At 37.0% G+C, this 17,324-nt stretch overlaps 1 protein-coding gene across 5 annotated transcripts in view; it reads left to right on the plus strand.

Annotated features, from left to right (window-relative positions):
* Nucleotides 1–17,324, plus strand: part of LRP6 (LDL receptor related protein 6) — a 178,399-nt gene that overhangs the window by 154,799 nt on the left and 6,276 nt on the right. For all 5 annotated transcript variants that reach the window (XR_009543590.1, XR_009543589.1, XR_009543591.1 and 2 more), the window contains 6 exons: nt 1,692–1,817; nt 6,312–6,548; nt 7,436–7,546; nt 11,455–11,685; nt 13,331–13,467; nt 14,121–14,218. Coding sequence is in view for 2 of the 5 variants with exons in the window: in XM_060166871.1 (XP_060022854.1) it covers nt 1,692–1,817; nt 6,312–6,548; nt 7,436–7,546; nt 11,455–11,685; nt 13,331–13,467; nt 14,121–14,218 (940 nt within the window). In the remaining 3 variants the exon portion in view is untranslated. The remainder of the gene's footprint in view (nt 1–1,691; nt 1,818–6,311; nt 6,549–7,435; nt 7,547–11,454; nt 11,686–13,330; nt 13,468–14,120; nt 14,219–17,324) is intronic.

The following is a 17,324-nucleotide window of genomic DNA, read 5'->3' on the forward strand; positions in this document are numbered from 1 at the left end:
AGACTGTTTAATAAGAGCTTGTTTTTTCCCCACTTGGATAAGTTTTTCAATTCTAGCTTAGAAAAGTGGCCATAAATTATTTTTTTATCTTACTGAAAACTTTTGAAAATGACTAGTCATCTTGGCCTAGTTAACGTGTGTTTATGTAATACTGTTAACTCTTGTTAATATGTGTCTGTCATCAAATGTGCCTTCCTAGCAATCACTACTATAGGTCTTATACAGTATATCAGGAATGCACATGTTAAATGGAGGACTGAGAGAAGTATTGAAACTCCTTAACTTGTTGGCACAATGCTTCAGAAATGAATTGGAGTATGAAAGGAGGGAAGAGGAGTGAGAGCACCGTAGCTTGTTCAAGTCTTCATTGTGTTGTCACTGTTCATGAACTTAGAAGTTAAGTTAGGAGGTATCTGAGATTTAGAAAGTTAGAATTGTTGTCATTCTATGTTATAACATATAATTCATGCTGAATATTTAACAGAAATAAGGTAGAGATGATGTAATGGCTAAGTTATTTATTCAGTTGATATGAACATTTTATTGCAGAAGAATCTCAACGAAGGTTTTCAGAATTTCAGGGGGAATATCTTTAAAATTCAACACTTAAATATGGTTTTATATTTAGAAAAACTTTTTTTTCAAATTTCTAATAACATTAAAGAAAATTGGATTGCTGTTTATGAAAAGTGTCATTAATTAAAAGGTTGAGAAAGTGCTCTATAGGTTGTACATCCTAATACAAGGACTGGGATGTCTGCTTTGTGTGATACTACACATATGTGTAGTATCACACATCTGCTCATTTGTACAGAGTTGACTCCCTCAATCTCATCAACACACACTGAAGCAGGACTGATGTGTTACTGAGAAAAGAGTCATAATAAATGGGTGGCTACTGGGATGACAGCTGTCAAGTTGCTTTTGACACGAGCTAAGTAGAAAAGTCAAAACAATGATTTCATTAAATACAACTTATGAGACAGACTTTGAAATGTGCCTGATAGTGTATTTATTTAATTTAACCCAAATATGAGGAAATTAAACATTTGTAACATTGCAAGTTCTTTTGCAGTTGACCAAGCAAATAATTTTGATTGTCTCTGGGTGGTTAGATTCATGTGAACTTGTTTTTTCTTCTAACAACTCTAATTTTCAGCAGGTTCCTCATTGGAGTATACTTTTTGAGTGAAATCATCTTACCTCTCAGAAAGGTAGAATTTCGGAGTTAAAAATCTTTAGAAGAGTTTTTATATTTTAAAGAGAATAATATCCAAGTTTCAGCGTTCTCCCTAGCATTTTTTTTAGTTCGAATAATCACTTTTTCTTATTCACAAAAACTAACATGAGCTGTACCATTACCTTACTTTAAATACTGTAAAATATTTTATGTATAAGTATGTAAAGACAGTGGTTAGATATAAGTATTTTGTGTTTTAAATTGTTGTCCTCCTTTTCTTGTAGATTGTGTAGGGATGGGGTGAGAAATTATACTGTGTGGAAATAAAATTCAAAGGGATTTTACATTTGGTTTTGTTGGTAACTCAAAAATAATTGATTTTGTCTGGGCTCTTCCTTCTTCCTCCCTCCCTTCCTTTTCTTTTTCTGTTCTTTCTTTTTCTTTCCTTTCTTTTTTCTCTTCTCTCCTCTTCTGTGCTCTTCTTCTCTTCTCTTCTCTCTTCTCTTTGCAGGACAGCACCCTTGTACTCAGGATAATGGTGGCTGTTCACATATTTGTCTTGTAAAGGGAGATGGTACTACAAGGTGCTCCTGCCCCATGCACTTGGTTCTGCTTCAAGATGAGCTACTATGTGGAGGTAAATATGTTATTATTTTTTTCTGAAAGTCTAAATGCCAGTCATGTTCCAAAACTTAGTCTAGCATTCTTTGATTTGACAGTGAAATTGCTTTCTCCTAACTTGATTGCTCACTTATATTTCATTTTCTGCACTATACTAGGCTTTTGGATTCTTCTAAGAGTGAATTCATCATGACAAGTGATAGGTGTAACCTAACCCTGGGACTAAGGCAAAAGGGGAAACTCATAACTGTGAATGAATCTACTTCCTAATAAAAAAGTAGCTTTTCCCACCCCAAAGGGTAACAAGGTGAATTAATTCTACCTCCTATAGTCTCCATCCACTGAATCCTAGATTCTATCAGTTTATATGTCATTGCTGGGAGTGTATCCAGTGGAAAGAATACTCTTTTGTTCAGTTCTATCAGCAGTTCCCTGTTGTTTCTCTTACTTACGGAGCCAAAAAAAAAAAAAAAAAATTTTTTTTTTTCAAGATATCACTGAGTAGTAATAATGTTGTAGTGAAATTGGTTCAGTCACTCATGGGACCATAACAGATTGGTATATTCCTTTGTTAAAGCAAAGTATGGTAGCTTCAAATGCCATTATAATATTTTTTCCCTTAATTCAGAAATTCTCCTCTCGGGGATAATGCTAAGTTAATTCAACTGAAGGAAAAAGTCTATTCTCTGCAGTGACAGAAATTTAAAAACAATTTCTAATTATAGGAAAGTTAGTAAAATAACTGAGTTTATATAGCTATTAAACATTATGAGCATAAGCTGACGTAAAAATGTAGCCAAAATTTGGTGCAAGTGGAAAAAAAATATTAAAATTGCGTTTTCTACTGTGATGAGAATTACGTAAAAAACGTATTTCTGTGAACAAAGATTGAAAGAGCTTACACTCAAAATATAAAAATTATTGATAAGATGGTACACTCAAAATATAAAAATTATTGATAAGATGGTATTATAAGACTATTTTATTCTTCTAACTTTCCTTTAAGTTTTTTAAAAAAAATAAATAACATGTATTGAGCAGCAGCTATGAGGCACTCTGTTTGGACTGCAGAAGATTTGCAGATCTTTGACACAGAGCAAACAGTTTAGTCGGGGAGATCAGATATGTGCATAGTAAAAGTTAAGCTCTGGTACTTGAAGTATCTCTCCCCAAAATAGCAGGCATTATACAACAATGTGAATATATTTAATGCCACTGAACTGTATATTTTAAAATGGCTAAAGTGGTAAACTTGTTACATATATTTTACCACAATTAAAAAAAAAAAACCACTGTTTCCATGTCAGGGTGCCAGATTATTGCTCTAATAAGGCAAATCCTAGAAAAATACGCCTTTATGTAATGATAACGGAGGTAAAACTGAATCAAAGTTACCACCTTTCATTTGGAAAATGTCCTGTAAAAGACCAGTGTTTTTTTCCTTCACATTTAGTGATTGTTTTTAATGTATATATTAAATGCATATTTTTATTAAAAATGCATTGTTTTTAACAAATGTGTACAATGGTGTTACCAACACCCAAATCTAGACATACGGTGTTTTCATTAAGAAAAGTTCCCTGTGTCCTAGCAGCCAGTTCTCTTCCAGAAGTAACGATTTTTTAAATTCTCATCCTCATAGTTTAGCTTTGCCTGTTCTTGAACTTTATATAAGGAATCATGACGTATGTACTGTATGTCTGCATTCTCTTGCTTAATATAATATTTTTGAGATTCATCCTTATAGTGGAGTGCATCAGTCATTTTTATCTTTTTGTTGCTAGTATGTTTGTTGCTAGTATGTTGCTAGTATGTTTCATTGTATAAGTAAGCCACAGTTTTATTATTCTTGTGTTGAGGGACATTTTAATTGTTTTCAGTTTTTGTTATTAAGAGTGAAACTGCAGTGAATGTTTTTATACAAGATCTTTCTTGTGACTTAACATTGATTTTACAATGGAGGTAAATGAAATACCGAATCTTAATTCCTCTGCTTGACCTTCAAGATGTGTTTTCATTTCAGCCTATTTTACCAACCCATCTCATTTGTATTTCTGCCCAATCTGCTCACTTTATTTTTGTGTGGCTGTTTGGAGTTCGACATCACTGTGGCATGTTCTGTTTTGTTTTGCTTCTGCGGGTTTTCTTGTGGTATTTCAGGGATGTATTTTTCTTCTTGCCTGCACATCCTCAATCTCTCGTTTTCAAGGTGCAGCTGATGAGTCTTCCTCATGATCTTTGAAACCTTCACTAGCTGTTACTGTTGTCCCTTTTTCTGAATTGTAGCACTTGTTAGCAGCATGCAGCTCAGAGTTACATAATCATTTGTTTTATATTCATTAGTGTGTTCCTAGCCCCAACCAAATTAAAAGCTCTTTAAGGACATGGACCATATTTTATCTGTTTTTATTCTCCATATGATCTGTTACAGTGCTCTATACATAATAGGATCAGATTTCCTCTAAAAAGTCCCTCAAATTCTCCATGTAAAATGTTCACTTGTAATCTCTATTCTCTATCTAATATTCTCTATTTTAAGGATAAAAGGTTTTCTGATCCATAGTCATATAATAAAGTTCTGTTCTCTAGAGAATTCACTAACAGACAAGTTTTTAAAAGGAGTCAGTGGGCCTGTGATACCGTAGTAAAGGTAATGGGCTAAAAGTAAGGAGACTGCCCTTCTAGTCCTCTTTTTTTTTAATCACTCTTGTTCATAGGAAGCTCTTTGTTTGACCTTGGTGATCACTTAGCCTCTCTGAACCTCAGTTTCTTCATTTGCAAAACAAAGAAATTCGGATTGAATGACAGTTCTCAAACTGGTGTCAGCATATTTTTACATTTTAAAGAACTGCTGAGGAGAGCTTTTGTTTGCATAGGTTATATTTATCTATTTACCGTAGTAGGATTTGAAACCAAGGACTTTAAAAAATAACAATAATAAACCTTTACATGTTCTCAAATTAAAACTGTTAAGAAAATTAACTATTTTCTAAAGCAAAATAATTTTAGTGAGAAATATGGCATTATTTTTACTTTTTTGTAAATCTCTAATGTTGGGCTAGATTCTGATGTCTACTTCTGCATTCAGTCTGTTGTAGTACGTAGTTTTGTTGAAGTACATGAAGAAATTTGGCCTCATACAGATATGAGGAAAATGGAGGACTATAATATAGCCTTTTCAAATAATTATGTATATTTATGTTGAATTCTACACCAAATCTTGACAAGGGGTCATTTTCTATAGGTTGAGTTGTGATGTGGAATTTGAAACCATATCAGCTCACTTTTCCTAGTCTCATGTTGAAATCTGTTAGTTTATCTTGTGCTCAGAATGGATATTTTACCCATGCACTGTTTTGTAACCTTACACCTTGGTCATTTGGAAATATTAGAATTGCACTCAGAAATTCCCAGATCTTCAGATTTTGATGCGTTTCATTATACAGTATCGAAAAAAATAACATTACCACCAATCTCATCATAAAAATATTTAAGTACTAGGAGTCTGTCAAGTTTAGTTTTGGATATAGGTCTTCCAAAATTATAATTTCTGATTGAAAGTTCCAGTGTTATAATTTGCCACAGAAATACAGTGTTATAATGATTTGCTCTTGAAATAATTGACTCACTGGTTCATTTTTTTTAAAACTTCCTGCCAAATACCCAAGTGCAAACATTGATAGTTTATCTGTCAGTTGTTCTTTCACATCAGAAGGGTGTCCCATTTTAGGTTGCGTTTATAGCTCAGAATGCTTTCCCTTAAGAAACCATCATGCTGAGGTATGCAACACGAGCTTTGTACATGCTTCCTATTTTGTCAGACAGTATTGAGGAGACATGTACTCAAAGAATTGATTTTAATGTAATTAATATTTTTACTGATTCATCAAGAACATTCTTAAATGAAGCTGGCTTCCCCATTGCCCCCCACCCCGTGTGTATGTGACTGTGTAGAATGCAGTGACTACTAGTACAGTTTGGTGCCATTGCCTCGAATCTGCTACAGTGCCAAGAGTTTTACCCACCATTCCTTTTGTGGCACCAATGCAAGTGACATGTTAATATTATTATAAAATAGTTTCTGTCAATTCCCTGAAAGAGGTCGCAGGTTAGGAACCCCCAGGGGTTTGTGGACCATTATTTGAGAACCTCAGGGCTAGAAAAGTTATGAATTCTAAGGTAACTTTTAAATATTTGGAGGTCGATGATTGTAGTGCTGATTCTCAGGTTATGTGTGAGATTATAACGGATTGCAAATACAGTAATCCTACTTGAATTATAGTATATGAGAAAACTTCTGCCTTATAGTTTTGCAAGTTAGTGAATCGAAATGAAGTACTGTAAAGATTATATTTCTCTGATTCAGTGAGACACTTTACAAATTTTATCTATTATAAAGTGTTTTGTACATGCTAATTATTAAATGGGCTTCACTCAGGTGTAAATGTTTGTACCTCTGTGTGACTGTGATTATGTTTTTGTCACTCCCCTCCCCCTTGTTCATTTGAAGAACCCCCGACATGTTCTCCTCAGCAGTTTACTTGTTTCACGGGAGAAATTGACTGTATCCCTGTGGCTTGGCGGTGCGATGGGTTTACTGAATGTGAAGATCACAGTGATGAGCTCAATTGTCCTGTGTGCTCAGAGTCCCAGTTCCAGTGTGCCAGTGGGCAGTGTATCGATGGTGCCCTGAGATGCAATGGAGATGCCAACTGCCAGGATAAGTCAGATGAGAAGAACTGTGAAGGTATCCGAAATTCCTAGGCCTGGTTATGGAGTCCTTTTTCAATTAAGTTGTTTGAAATTCAGAGTATTGCTTTGGCTCATTCAGTGGTAGATTTGGGGTTTTTCAAGTGTATTTGACTTTATTATTTCTAAACATAGTAGCATGTTCTAAATTGTTTTAATTCACTTAACATGATAAGGTTTATACACGTTAATAAGCTTTGCAAGTTGAGAAATGAGGCCGAAACATGAGACCTTCAGTATGTAAAACTAGTCCTTATTTCCAATGAGCTCTCAGTTAGTGGATTTATTTATTACAACGTAAAATAATTTCGTATTTTCTTCTTTTATCTGCTAACCTTTAACACAGTAAAAAACAACCACAACAAAAACAAATTCTCTGTAAATTTTTAGTGTACAGAAATGCATGTAGAATTCTTTAATTCTTGACAGAATTATTAGTGAAAGATGAAATTTAGCAGAAAGGACAAAATAGGAAATTTTGTGCTGGATTCCTTTGTCTTCTCTTTTCTTTCAACCAGTTGAAATCCCTAGAGAATAATTTGTAAGTTTTCTCTAAAAGTCTAATTTGTTTTTCATTTGCGCCCAGAAAGCACTTTTTTTTTTTTTTTTTTTGCGGTACGCGGCCTCTCACTGTTGCGGCCTCTCCCGTTGCGGAGCACAGGCTCCGGACGCGCAGGCCCAGCGGCCGTGGCTCACGGGCCCAGCCGCTCCGCGGCATGTGGGATCTTCCCGGACCGGGGCACGAACCCGTGTCCCCTGCATCGGCAGGTGGGCTCTCAACCACTGCGCCACCAGGGAAGCCCCAGAAAGCACTTTTTGACTTTTGCCAGAGTTTACCTTTACATGGTAGCAAAAATAAGAAAACTATTTGCATTTTTTTCTCAGTGCTTTGTTTAATTGATCAATTCCGCTGCGCCAACGGTCAGTGCATTGGAAAACACAAGAAATGTGATCATAATTTAGATTGCAGCGACAAATCAGATGAACTGGATTGTTGTAAGTATGACTAAAACCTTGTTTATTACTCTTAAGGGAGAAGTTTTATAGTACTTTGCCTTTTCTTTATGTGTGAGGTTCACTTACAACCAGCATTTCCTTATTAAGAAACAAGTTATTAAGTTAGTTGTTTGTACCAGGGATTTCTTACATTTTATATTTAATAATTTCTTAAAGACAGTAGTTTTCTTATGTACAAAAATCTTCACAGAAACATTTAGTAAAGCATCAGAAAAGAATATTGTTTTGCCAAAACTAAAGTTAGGAAATTCTCAGTTTAGATATGTAGAAATCAATCACTGGTCTAAACTTAAGAGTTTCTGAACATTGGTCCATGTTTAAAATCTCCCATTTTTTTTCTGGGTAATTTTCTACCAGTGACTTTAAGAGCTTCCTTAAAATGCAGCCTGAGGATACTTGAGCCACCTTATACCCCTAGGTCTAGAGACCTTAGGCTAAATAACCTGTGTTTCTTCAGGGTTCATAACTATTGACTAATGTCCTAACATAAAATATATCCCAAATTGACAAACAGTTCTGAATGGAATTCAACACAAGCCAGGTCTACCTACCCTGTTTGTGGAGTTTAGACAGAACTCATTTTAAAGCTCTTTAATCTTAACAAAGACTTTAAGCTGGTATTTTTACAAAATTCAAATGGGAGACTCACTAAAATTTTTGGAAACTATCCATTTATTCAGCAAACATGTGCTGAATACCTACTGTGTGCTGGGGATGCATGGTACCTGTACCAGGGTTCTCAAAGTCCTCTGTGGTTGGAGGTAGTAGTAAGAAGAGGGATTTTAAAGCCAGGCAGAGATGGGTTTGAATTCTAACTTCACCGCTCACCAGCAATTATTTGCTCTTGTTAGGCCTCAGTTTTTCCATCTTTATTTTATTTATTTATTTATTTTTTGCGGTACACGGGCCTCTCACTGTTGTGGCCTCTCCCGTTGTGGAGCACAGGCTCCGGACGCGCAGGCTCAGCGGCCATGGCTCATGGGCCCAGCCGCTTCGCGGCACGTGGGATCCTCCCAGACCAGGGCATGAACCCGTGTCCCCTGCATCGGCAGGCGGACTCTCAACCACTGTGCCACCAGGGAAGCCCTCCATCTTTAAAATGAAGATAATATTTAGCATGGCTGTTGTGATAAAATTAAATGATTTAATGTATATAAAACATACAGCTTGGATCATAGTAGGTACTTGATAAAGGAGTGTGATAAATGATATTAAATGTGCTGTAATAGAGATCTATACAAGGATTAGCACAAAGAAGAGAGTAGTCAGATCTTTAGGAATGAAGATGGGTTTCAGGGAAAACGTCTTAGAAAAATGGTGCATAAGGTTGGTGGGTGTTGGTCAGTGAATAGCGTTACTTATGCGGATAAGTGGAGAGATTGCATTCCAGGCAGAGGGACTGTCCTGTCCTGCTCAAAACCAGAGTGAAACAAGCACCTTTGAGAAGTTACATGTAAATTGGACTGCCAAAATACAGTCTCCTGTCTTGAGGGGTGTCAGCTGGAGGTAGCATATGTAAAGTTGAGATCACAAAGGATTTTGCTTTTCCTATAAAGAGTCTAGACAGTATTCCAGAATAACGGAACGCCATTGAAAAACTTAAGTGAAGGACTGGCATGGCTACATAATTGTGAAAGCTGTAAAGCAGATGCATTGGAGGTGATAAGATTATGGCAGGGAAATTTTTTAGATTGGTTTTAGATTTGAAAATTTTTTGACCACATCAAGAGGAATACAAAGATGTGAGTACACACAAATGAAAGTGTCATACAACAGTATTTACCTATATTGTGTGGAATGCATTCTGAAGTTTTCTGTTTCAAAATGCTGCTTTCAACCCACTAAGTTTTTACCATCTAATGACTTGCAGCCTATAATTTTAAAATGCTTTGAAGGCTATTGTAGTTCCAGCAGAAGACGGTAGAGGTCTAAATCAAGGGGAGCAGTGGTGGTGGAAAAGAGGGAGAGGATAGATTTCAAAGTTATTCCAGAAATAGAATAAAAAGGGTTTGGTAACCACTTAGAGTTGATAAGTCTAGGTTGACTCACAGGTTACCTCATTGAGTGACTGGAGTCATAAACCAGAATATATGTCAGAGACTAAGAACCCAAGTATCATTTTGTATCTTGACTGTGGATGTCATGTTTAGCTGATGTAGATTTTTAATTAGTTTATTTTTGTTTTAAATTTAATTTAAATTCCTTTAATTTGCTACAGGTGCCATCATTTATTTATGATCTACCTTACCCTGGAGTCTAGGAAACATTGACAAATGATGGTGACTATGAGTTCAGTTTGGATTATGTTGCATTGAAGTTGCCCGTTGGGTATCCTATTGTAGCTATTCAGAAAGTTAACTATATGGGTCTGTAGCTCAAGAGAGAGAGATGGGCTTTTTAGTTTATTAACGTTAATTACAGCTGAGGCAGTAGACGAAATCTCCTAGGGAGAGTAAGCAGCGGAGGAAAATAGCAGGTGGTAGACAGAACTCTGGGGAAGCACCTGCACTTGAGGCAGACAGAAGAGAATGAAGCCAGCAAGAGGAAACAGAACAAATAATCAGATGGTAAAACTGAGAGAGCGGTATCCTGGAAGGATCAGGCATTTTTGAGAAGAAAACAGGAGTCAGCAATATCAAATGTGTAGAAATGTCAGTGAGAAGAAGAGTTTATTGACTATGGCAAATAGGAGAACTTTGACCTTCTCAGACGAGTTTCATTGTGGTAGTGAGGACAGAAGTCTAATTTCAGTGAGTTAAGATGTGACCCAGAGACTAAGAATTGGAGATGGTAAGTGTAAACTGTTCTTTCTTGAAGGTTGGCGTTAGAAAGGAATGCCAGTGCACTGAAAAAGAATGAGAAAGATGGGCTGTTGCTCACAAGGACTAAGGAGTCTGCCTCAGAGTCCATAGGTGATAATATGGGACTGGCAGCCCCTACATATTATGTGACGTAGTGATGTTGTTTTCTCTCATTTCTTGGATTTAATCATAGGGTGAGTTAGCTATGTGGATGGGTGCTTTTGAGGCAAGATGAAGCAGAAGGAAGGTGTTTAAAGGATCTGCAATTGTGAAATATAGTCTGACTTCAGAATGGAAGGATTTTCCTTCTGAATAGAAGAGTAATGCTCTGAATCTGATGAGCCCTTTTGCTATTTCCCTCTACCTCTAATATTGATGCCCTCTGCTTCTCAGATCAGATAGATCAGGGATTCCATGCATATAGATGCCATGGGCATCTCATGCTCTGGCTTTCCTTTCTGAGTCCTCGGGTACTCACGTATCAGAGACCTTATATTCCTTGCCCTCAGGCAACTAGACTCCCCCTTAAGGCAGCAGTATATTGGGCCTGAGAGCTAATGCTCATCTGTAGCTTCTACTTTCTCTTCACCAGGCCTAAATGTCACTTTTCAGACCTAAAATCAAGCTCAGAGCTGATTTTGGCTTCTTCACCATTCCAGGTAAAACATTTGATGACTTTTCCAGGTCCATCCCTTCTGACCCTAAAATTTTCTCTGAAATTCCAAAGTAACCTTATTGATTTTTATGATATACAGAATGAACTAGGATAGATTTTATCTATATATGTGGTTTTAAGCTTCTTAATGGTGTTTAAATCTATAATTAACATTTTTGTTACTGATTTACAATTATACTTCCCAATGTATTCTATGTCTGTTTTCACTTAAGGATAATTTGTTTTGATTCCTAACAATGACATTTATGTATATATCCATGGGGCATGATGTATATGTATTCATAAAAGAGAAAAGTGTTTATGAGTTGTCTTCATTAGCCTCACATTCTGCTTGCAAGCCTCTTTTTAATTACTATTTTGAACCTACAGTTGTTTTTCCATTATATAATTGTACTGCATTCCCATTTTAGATCCAACTGAGGAGCCAGCACCACAGGCCACCAATACAGTTGGTTCAGTTATTGGAGTAATTGTTACCATTTTTGTGTCTGGAACCATATACTTTATTTGCCAGAGGATGTTGTGTCCACGTATGAAGGGCGATGGGGAAACCATGACTAATGACTATGTAGTTCATGGACCAGCTTCTGTGCCCCTTGGTTATGTGCCACACCCAAGCTCTTTGTCAGGATCCCTTCCAGGTGAGCTGAGACTGATCCATTGAGAATCAAGTCTTGGGTCCTGGCAAGATTGCCACGTTTCCATTATGGAAACAGAATACTGCCTACAGTCTGTGTCAACGTAGACCGCTTTGGGTTTAAACAATTATAAGAACAAATGTTCTCTTTTACTTTTAGCACCTTCTCTTTACACAGAAGTCCTTAGGTATGGTTTGGTAGAAATTGCCAAAGGATGTAAAGCAAATATATGTACATACAAGCATTTATATGTAATACATTTACTGCATATACTGCGTTTCTGGATGTGCTCTACTGAAAATGAATCAGCTGGTCATTTGGTGAAAAGAGTCATAAACCACAATTCTGTAGGTTCACTACCAAGAGACCTCAGTACTACTGAGCCCAGGAATTAAAGGAGGCCAAAAAATGGATGAAGATGCCTTTTCAGCAAACAGAGATTTAGAAATACCTGAGTGATAGCAGGGAGGTATATATCATCTTATGTTTTCTCCTAACTTAGGTGATGACAGTGGGAGTAGGTTTTGTTCAAACATAGCCAAGTTGCCAGATGTTCTGTACTTGAGAGAGAGCATATTGCTCTAGGGACGTACAGCTTTCTTTTCTTTTCTTTTTTTTAAATAAATTTATTTATTTATTTTTGGCTTCGTTGGGTCTTTGTTGCTGCGAGTGGGCTTTCTCTAGTTGTGGTGAGCGGGGGCCACTCTTCGTTCCTGTGCACGGACTTCTCATTGCGGTGGCCTCTCCCGCTGTGGAGCACGGGCTTTCGGCGCGCGGGCTTCAGTAGTTGTGGCTTGCGGACTCCAGAGCACAGGCTCAGTAGCTGTGACGCACAGGCCTATCTGCTCCGCGGCATGTGGGATCCTCCCGGACCAGGGCTCGAACCCGTGTCCTCTGCATTGGCAGGCGGATTCTCAACCACTGCACCACCAGGGAAGCCCCAGCTTTCTTTTCAATGCACTTTGGTACCCTCAGTGAAAGGAAGCCTTTCTTGTGATGAATATGGAGAAAGAGATACCAGGCCAAGAGCCCTGTGAAAATAAGAACTTATTCTGGATGTTAACTCTAAGGAAACATGTGATTTTAAAAACTGTTAATGATTCCTTGTTACCATACCCAACTTTGTTAGTGGAATTTGGGAAGTCACTTTGAAAAAATGGAATTTTTTCTTTAGCATTGTAGTTGTGATTCCAACAACATTTGCATCCAGTAGATAAAGCAGTAATCTTCCATACAGTGAATTTATGCCCTTAAAAATGGGTTTAGTTTTCTTTTGAGCAGATCTGTTACTTAGTCTGCCCTGCTTTGCAGCCTCCACTCTCCACAGTTCTTTCTTTCTCAGATCCTCTAAGAGGTTGAAAACCTCTCAGTTTGAAGAGCTCTGCTTCCATTCTGGGGAAGAGGAAGGGCTGGGAGCTATTCTTGGCCTTGTTCTAGGCCAGCTCTCAGTGGAAGTGTCCACTTCTAGGGAACATTTGTTTCTCTTTTCCATTAAGTGTTTTCAATTGTTATTGGGAAAAGAGGGCATAAATTGTTTTAAAGCCAAACTATTTGACTATTGGTATCTGTAATTTTAGTACTGAATAAAATTATTTCATGCATTTTTATAGATCTTATTCAACTTCAGTATTATCCTCCTTCATTTTAGGAATGTCTCGAGGTAAATCAATGATAAGCTCCCTCAGTATCATGGGGGGAAGCAGTGGACCCCCTTATGACCGAGCTCATGTCACAGGAGCATCGTCAAGTAGTTCTTCAAGCACCAAAGGCACTTACTTCCCTGCAGTAAGCAGTCTGTTTTCCTTTGTTCAGTTTGAATACTAAGATAAACAGGATCTTAGACTTTTAACTTATTTAAATGTGGGTACTCAGTGATGGTAATATAAAAAGTTTTTTAGTATAGAATTTAGGTATATAAGGCTCAAAGGATTTACCACTACGTGAGCACTTAGAAATCTTTAAGTTTACTGTGTAGCAACCAGCATATTTGAAAACACTGACGTTAATTTCATATACTGGGTAAAAGTAGAACTATTGAATAGTACCTCCTGAGAGGCTAAGGACCTTCATTCCATGACCTCCCAAGAGAAGAAGCGCACCTGGTATTTCTCCTAAGTCAGTAATTTTTCTCTAAACATTTATAATTTCAAAAACTCAGAACCCAGTTGTGCTACACTTAAACCAGTGACTTGTAGATTACAGATTTCCTTCTCATCACCTTGTGCTATTCAGCCATAATGAAATTGTGTCTTGGGGGGTGGAGAGCCACAGTCCTGAAGTACTATTTTAGGTCAGTTCTTTGAAACAGGATTGTGCTGCTAGTGTAATGGAAAGTAATATGAACAGAGATGAAGAAAAAGAAGTTGAAAAAAGGCTAATAGTCTCTTGTCTGGAATAGACTATTCTTATTTCAATAATTTGATTATTTTTCCTTTTAGATTTTGAACCCTCCGCCATCCCCGGCCACAGAGCGATCACATTACACTATGGAATTTGGTTATTCTTCAAACAGTCCTTCCACTCATAGGTCCTACAGGTAATATACATCCTCCTCCAGCATAAATCGAAGTATTTATTAGAAGCAAGTATTCTAGTTGTGAGTTTGCTGTAGCCCTGAATGAATAGATGATGGTCACCAAGAGAGAACAGGCATCTTATCTTGGCCATGCTGATATTGCCCCTACCACAAATCCTTTTCTTTCCGGGCATTATACGTTTTTAAAATCGAAGTATAGTTGATGTACAATACTATATAAGTTACAGGTGTACAGTATAGTGATTCACAATTTTTAGGGGTTATACTCCATTTATAGTTATTATAAAATATTGGCTGTTCCCTGTATTGTACAATATATTCTTGTAGCTTATTTTATACCTAAAATATTATACCTCTTATTCCCCTGCCCCTAAATTGCCCCTCCCCACTTCTGTCTCCCCAGTAGTAACCACTAGTTTGTTCTCTGTATCTGTGGGCCGCCTTCTTTTTTGTTATATTCACTAGTTTGTTGTATTTTTTAAATTCCACATATAATTGATATCGTACAGTATTTGTCTTTCTCTGTCTGACTTATTTCACTTAACTCAATACCCTCCAAGTCCATCCATGTTACTGCAAATGGCAAAATGTCTTTCTTTTTTATGGCTGAATAGTATTCCATTGTGTGTGTGTGTGTGTGTGTGTGTGTGTGTGTGTGTGTGTGTGTGTGTGTGTGTGTGTGTGTGTACCACATCTTTATCCATTCATGTGTTGATGGACACTTAGGTTGCTTCCATATCTTGGCAATTGTAATAATGCTGCTGGGAACATTGGGGTGCACATATCTTTTCAAATTAGTGTTTCCATTTTTTCAGATACATACCCAGGAGTGGAATTGCTGGGTCATATGATAGTTCTATTTTAGTTTTTTGAGAAACCTCCATACTGTTTTCCGCAGTGGCTGCATCAATTTGCATTCCCACTAACAGTATACAAGGGTTCCCTTTTCTCTACATCCTGCCAACATTTGTTATTAGTGTTCTTTCTGATGATAGCCCTTCTGACAGGTGTGAAGTGATACCTCATTGTGGTTTTGATTTGCATTTTGCTGATGATAGCAGTGTCAAGCATCTTTTCATGTGCCTGTTGGCCATCTGCATTTCCTCTTTGGAAGAATGTCTGTTCGGGTCTTCAGGGCACTATACATTTTTTAAAGAGAGTCAAAAATGCTGTCTTTTCAAGTATTAAGGTAGAGCCCCCAGGCTTTGGCAGTATTCTAAGGAAGTTACCCCCCAAAGTGACTTGATTGCAAAAAGGTTACTGCTGAGGTTAGGTTTGATTGATAGCCTTCAGTGGAATATTGGGATAAAACTAAGGTTGGGAGCGTTACGAGAACTCTAAAACAGCAGGAGTATTAAGGGAACAGAATTTGAGAAGAGTTGAGAGAAGCTTAAGTTCACCTCTTGCTTACATATGTTATTACAATCTGGAATGAAAAGCTTCTCATATAGTTGCATGGAATAAATCATGACTCACTAAAATAACTGAAATGTATTTGTAAGCCAGAAATGGGAGGATTATGCCTTTGTGCTGATTCTTGAGGCCGTAAAGCATAGGGATGAGCAAGTTAAGTCCTCGTGTGTCATCTTTCGTCTTATTCGAGAGGCCAGCAGAGAGTCAAAAACTTATACTCTCTTCACTTAGTGCCCAGTGTTTATTGGCATCCCTCAAGTGCCTGTTATCTTCGAGATCAGGTGTTTTCTAGCATTCCAGTCAGATTGCCCTGATATATAACTTTATAGATGTGTAGAAAGCAAGTGGAAATTGTTTATAGTATCTCATTCACAATTCTCATTCAGTTTATGGATAAGATAGGCTTGGCTCTGAACTGATTTTTTTATGTTTTATTGTAAATGTTGCTTTCCCTACCACAGGTTTGTTCTAAAAAGCCAAATAGAAAGGCAGAAACCTGAAAATTGAAAAAACAAAAGGAAAGACCTAAAATTTTACTTTAAAAAAATTAATTTCCTTAAGTTGAATAAAACACTGTTTGGTTCAAGTAAACGTAATTGCATCAAAAACAATTCTTATTTAACCATTTCCCACATCTCAAGCCCAATTTATTTCTTCAGAGTGAAACTTTTTATCATTTGTTGAAATTTTTGTCTAACTTAAAGTTTGTGGAACTTAAAAGAATTTTGTTAATTCTATTTCCTTTCATTCTCTCCTCTTTTTTTTTTTTTCCTCCCATGAAAATGGAATTTGGGCCCTTTAAATGTAGAGCCAAGAAATTTCTCCAAGGCTCGCCACCTGATTGGACAGAAAGATAAGACCTAAAAAATACTATGACATCATGTCAGTACTGGTAGTAAAAATGCTTGAGAACCTGCCTGGCAGGTCATGTAACTTGTGGTCTTTTGCAGCCATTTCTTTTCATACCACTGAGGGCTTGCCTCCCATGGCCTTTATCCTGAGGTGTTACCTGGCACTCTGTATCGCTAGGTACTTTATAAGTCGTTCCTTCAGTTTTACACTTGCTCTTGCCCCACTCTTGCAGTCATTTTGTCTGATGGGAAAGCATATAAATAAATCTTGATTGAGATAAATATGAAATAAGATCAGCTTTACTATACTTAGACTATGAATGGTATAAGAAGTCATAGATAGAAGTAGAAATGATAGAAAAGCCAGCAATTTGTCAGCTCTTATTTTCACTAGTACATTTCTCTCTTTCCAGTGCCTTTTTCTTTAGTTAGCCACGCTACAGACTTGACTTAACAGCTATAGATTACTTGAAAAGGTAGCTTAAAAGCTGTAAAAAATAAATTAGGACTCTGAAATACGTATTAGAAAATTCACTGGTCCTGTATGGATACCTAGAATTGATCATTTTGATGTTCAGTTAGAGCCACTCTTATGACAATATGCTTGTCTACATACAGGGAATCAACACTCCTTCCCCCAAACCACAGCAATTTTCCTTTGCTGATAGTAATAATAATGGGATAGATAAGCTCCTTAAGCTGTCTACCAAAATTCAGCCTGGCTTGTACAGTATTTGAGTTGTAAAGAGAGAGTGAAGTCTTCAGATATCATTAAATTATTCATCAGGTAAATCATAGATCGTTTAAGGAGTATTGAGAGAATGCTAACGTGTTTGAGTAAT

The sequence above is a fragment of the Lagenorhynchus albirostris genome, chromosome 11 (assembly GCF_949774975.1).
Source record: "Lagenorhynchus albirostris chromosome 11, mLagAlb1.1, whole genome shotgun sequence".
Classification (NCBI taxonomy): domain Eukaryota; kingdom Metazoa; phylum Chordata; class Mammalia; order Artiodactyla; family Delphinidae; genus Lagenorhynchus; species Lagenorhynchus albirostris.